The sequence below is a fragment of the Austrofundulus limnaeus genome, unplaced genomic scaffold (assembly GCF_001266775.1).
Source record: "Austrofundulus limnaeus strain Quisiro unplaced genomic scaffold, Austrofundulus_limnaeus-1.0 Scaffold1256, whole genome shotgun sequence".
Lineage (NCBI taxonomy): Eukaryota > Metazoa > Chordata > Actinopteri > Cyprinodontiformes > Rivulidae > Austrofundulus > Austrofundulus limnaeus.
The window spans coordinates 37,047-41,765 of NW_013953658.1; the positions used below are offsets into that span (position 1 = coordinate 37,047).

At 44.6% G+C, this 4,719-nt stretch overlaps 1 protein-coding gene across 1 annotated transcript; it reads right to left on the minus strand.

Moving 5' to 3' along the window:
- Positions 1 to 1,649: 1,649 nt before the first annotated feature.
- Positions 1,650 to 4,719, minus strand: prop1 (PROP paired-like homeobox 1; the record flags this gene model as incomplete). The annotated part of the gene is given in 4 exon segments (XM_014031462.1): positions 1,650 to 1,879; positions 1,941 to 2,319; positions 2,654 to 2,877; positions 4,304 to 4,719. Coding segments are annotated over 3 exon segments (732 nt in total). The 3' UTR covers positions 1,650 to 1,879; positions 1,941 to 1,974.

A 4,719-nucleotide genomic window follows, 5' to 3' on the forward strand; every position in this document is an offset into this window, starting at 1 on the left:
GTTGATGGTTGGTTGGTGGTTGATGGTTGGTGGTTGGTTGGTTGGTGGTTGATGGTTGGTTGGTTGGTGGTTGATGGTTGGTTGGTTGGTGGTTGATGGTTGGTTGGTTGGTTGGTTGATGGTTGGTTGGTTGGTGGTTGATGGTTGGTTGGTTGGTGGTTGGTTGATGGTTGGTTGGTTGATGGTTGGTTGATGTTTGGTTGGTGGTTGGTTGATGTTTGGTTGGTGGTTGGTTGATGGTTGGTTGGTGGTTGATGGTTGGTTGGTTGGTGGTTGGTTGATGGTTGGTGGTTGATGGTTGGTTGGTCTAACTCTGACCACATTTTTTCTGTATTTGTTGAACATTTTGGACCCAGCTGCTTTTCGGACCAAATGAATCTTTTTGTTGTTCTGTTTTGTTGAGGAGAAGAAACAAACATGTTGTCACGGCAACAAGCAACAACCTCACCTTCATGGTTGGAAAATGACTCAATGAGCCAATTCTGTCGCTGTAATTAAGGACAAGATGAATGGATTAAAGGGGTTCAGCTGCTTTGAAGTGGTGTTCTGGGTGAAAACATAGGAACTGTAAAGAAATGCGGATCACCAACACTGCATGGTGTCAGGTGATCAGTATCTTACCTGTTGCAGGTGGCTGTTTAACCACCTCAGTTTGGAGAAACGGGTTCATTCTGATGGGACTGATGAGCTGATGGCTGGTCAGAACGCAGCCCTGATTAAAGTTTATCTCTGTCTTCTGGGTCAATATGTACCGAAGAAAACTGATGGAACGTTGAAACGAACTCTGAATTGAAACTGGTGTTCTGACTAGCCTTTAGCTCATCAGCGTGATAAGTTATCTGCAACAGGTAAGATATTAAGCATTTATACTTTATCATAGAACCATAAAGGCCCACTTCAGAATGTTCAAAATGTCCCTTTAAAGCTGTCTGAGAATGTAAACAGAGCTGCTCTGAAGAATCTCTGAATAAGCTAAGCTAAGCTAGGCTAGGCTAGGCTAGGCTAACCCTGGAAGCACAGTGACAGACTCGTCCATCAGCACATGAACATAACGCGTTACCTTCAGGTGTTGTTGCCTTTTAGTAAATCTTTCAGGTCAAGTTTTTGTTTAGTTTTTCATTCAGTAAAAATATATTTATACTGTAGAGTTTCATTCTTGAATCAGTTCTGGTTGTTTAAATACAAATATTTAAAATGTGCAAATGTTAAGCTGATTGATTAAATTCATTAAATCACATCAAACATCAAATATTTGTTGGTTTTTGAACAAGTTATTTTTCTCCTGTTTGAAAGACGAAGCTACAGTTCACTTATTTACTCTGTTTAAGACGTTTTTGTGTTCAGACTAGCCTTTAGCTCTTCAGTTGTGTCACATTTAAACTTTATTTCTCCTAAGTGAGCTCATTAATTCATGGTTTTTTTCACAGAACTCCTTTTTAAAATGGCCAAACTGTTCCTTTAAACTGACAGAGCTGGCACTCCTCTCTGGAGGAAACGAGCTCTGATTGGTCCAGTGCTGAAACAAACCCTGACCTGTTAGTAAAATATTAGTGCTGTGGGTCATCATTCAGCAGCTCTGAGGCTGAGCGCCCCCTGGTGGCCCGCGGTTAGGTTGCTCGTCATGAAAGGAAGTTCAAACAAGAATCAAATATTTAATAAGTCTTTTATTTAAGTGTGTAAATATTTCTATAGTTTAGTTTAAAATGATCTTAGAACAAGTCCAAGCTGATTTTTGACTGATCTACATCTAATAAGGAGGAATAAAGCAGAGGTTTTGTTAGCTGCTGTTTGTTTTCTCACCACCAGATGTCAGTAATGAGCACACTGTGACTTTAAGAACCTTTAATTATCTGAACAGAACCYGACAGCTCCACAGAAACTAAGGCTGTGTCTCAATCCATGGGCTGGGTCCTGACCCAGCCCATGGATTGAGACACAGCCTAAAATCTGATTAAAACACTTCCTGGTTCCTTCTTAGCTCCAGTGGGAGGCCGGTTCCAGAGAGAACATGGGGGGCGTCCTCAGTGGACCGTACCAGTTGTCGTGCTGGCGCTGGGGGGTCGGCTGGGGGGCCACGCTGGGACAGGGGCAGCGGCTGACCGGGCCCGGGTGGTGGGGGTACGGTCCGGACGGCAGCATGGAGGGGAAGCGGGGGATGTGGGCCAGGGGCTGGGGGTAGTACTGTGGGGTCACAGCGGACGGTTGGACGTGCACCCCCCCCAGCAGAGCCCTGTGACCCGGCATGGCACCCACCGGGACCGTCTTCTGGGACAGGCGGTCCTGCTTCCGCTGTTTCGCTCGTCTGTTCTGGAACCAAACCTGCCGGAGGAGGACTGGGTTTACATCTGACCCAAAACAAACAGTTCCAGGAAAAGAGAGTCCACATCAGGTCTTTACCAGGTTCTACAGGACCCGGATCCACAGAACAGAACCAAGTGATTCCATCAAGTCATTTACGAAACAGAACCTCCTGCAACAGAACTCTGTGGGTTCTGGTCCTTTTGTTCATTAAAGATCAGATCAGAATCTCTTTAGAACCTGGTAAAGTCCAGATCAGTTTGATCAGGTCCTGAAGGTCTGGATCTGAAGGAGGTGGACTTTAGTTTGATAAAGTTTTTCTCCCAGCTGTTGAGARGAACCCTCTAAGTCTCACCTGGATGCGAGCCTCGTTGAGTTTGGTGACCCGGGCCAGTTCCTCCCTGTAGTAGATGTCAGGGTACTGGTTCTGACCAAAGGCCACCTCCAGCTGCTCCAGCTGCTTGTGGCTGAAGGTGGTGCGGTGGCGTCTGCGGGCCGGGGAGGGGTAGGTCCTGGTCCGCCTGTTCAGACCCACGATCATGGAGGTCTGACAGGACTTCCTGCCCGACTCTCCCACATCTGTTCTCAGGAGGAAACAACAGTCAGGTTTCATTAACTCATTCCTTTAAGAAGACAATCCTCGAGCTCCGGGACAAACAAGCTGCGCTGACTTCACTTCAATCCAGCCGTGCTTTAGAGAAAAGGAGGGATTACCAGGACTCTCTGGTTCCCAGTCCCACCAGGCAACCTGAGAGCCCCGAGCTTTAGCTGCCGAACACAAGGCCGTGAGAAAAACTGCCAGGAAATAGACTGCACCAGAGTGTTCCACAACCACTAACATGGCATGGTCTAACATGGTCTACCATGGTCTAACATGGTCTAACATGGTCTAACATGGTCTAACATGGCATGGTCTAACATGGTCTACCATGGTCTACCATGGTCTAACATGGTCTAACATGGTCTACCATGGTCTAACATAGTCTAACATGGTCTAACATGGTCTAACATGGTCTAACATGGCATGGTCTAACATGGTCTACCATGGTCTAACATGGTCTAACGTGGTCTAACCTGGTCTAATATGGTCTAACATGGTCTAACATGGTCTACCATGGTCTAACATGGCATGGTCTAACATGGTCTAACATGGTCTACCATGGTCTAACATGGTCTACCATGGTCTAACATGGTCTAACATGGCCTAACATGGTTTAACATGGTCTAACATGGTCTAACATGGTCTAACGTGGTCTAACATGGTCTAACATGGTCTAACATGGTCTACCATGGTCTAACGTGGTCTAACGTGGTCTAACGTGGTCTAACATGGTCTAACATGGTCTAACGTGGTCTAACATCTGTCAAAGTGTTCACTGCTCTGAGGAAAAACTGACAAAACACCAACTTTACTCAACTAGACCAGTTTGTTAACATAAATATTTGTTTTTACATTTTATTTAGTAATAAGGTCACATGAAAAACTTTATTTTATTGGGATTAAATTTGGTTTAAAATATCTCCTCATTGTGGCCGGACTACAATGTACTACAGTATACTATGGTGTACTACAGTATACTATGGTGTACTGCAGTGTACTATGGTGTACTGCAGTGTACTGCAGTGTACTGCAGTGTACTATGGTGTACTGCAGGATACAATTTTTTAATCATTTTTTTCCACCGTGATATTTTTTATCACATGTATGTTTTGTTTTATCTCTTGTGTTTTTGTCTCCTGGTAAAGCTCTTTGTGGTTTCTGACCTGTGAAAGCTGTTGTATCAATAAAGTTTACTTACTTACTTACTATGGTGTACTGCAGTGTACTATRGTGTACTCTGTTGTATCAYGATTCATTACAATWGTCTCTTACAGTGCATCAATATGTATTATAGTGTGGTACTATGGTATATTAGGAGTGTWTCAGAGTAATTTATCTGTATGAATAAAGCATGAATAGATGACCTGTCTGTAAACAGGGTCGAACATTTCTGGTTCCACTCACCGGCACTTGAGCTGACAGTGGCCATGTCAGAATAAAGCTGGCTGTAATCCTTAGGGCTCCTGCTCAGGTCACCTGCCGCCTTCACCTGGGCCATACCTGCAGCGTTGTGTCGCCTCCCAGGACCACCTGCAGTCAGTGGTCCTTCAGGAGGCGGTCCCTCCATCAGGTCTACAGCAGAGGAACCAATGGGAGTTCTTCCTCCAAAACACACCAAACGTTGACACGTCTACCTATGATGCTCTTCACCTGGCAAAGATTTACGATTCATGACGCTGGAAMATGAAGACTTTTATAAATGTTTATAAAACACGGAACTTCTTCATGTTAGAAGRCTGAGCAGTCGATTCAAAGAAAAAAACTGACAAGTGTTTGATTTCTACTGTTATTGAACACGTCTTCAGAGTTAGCATGTGTTT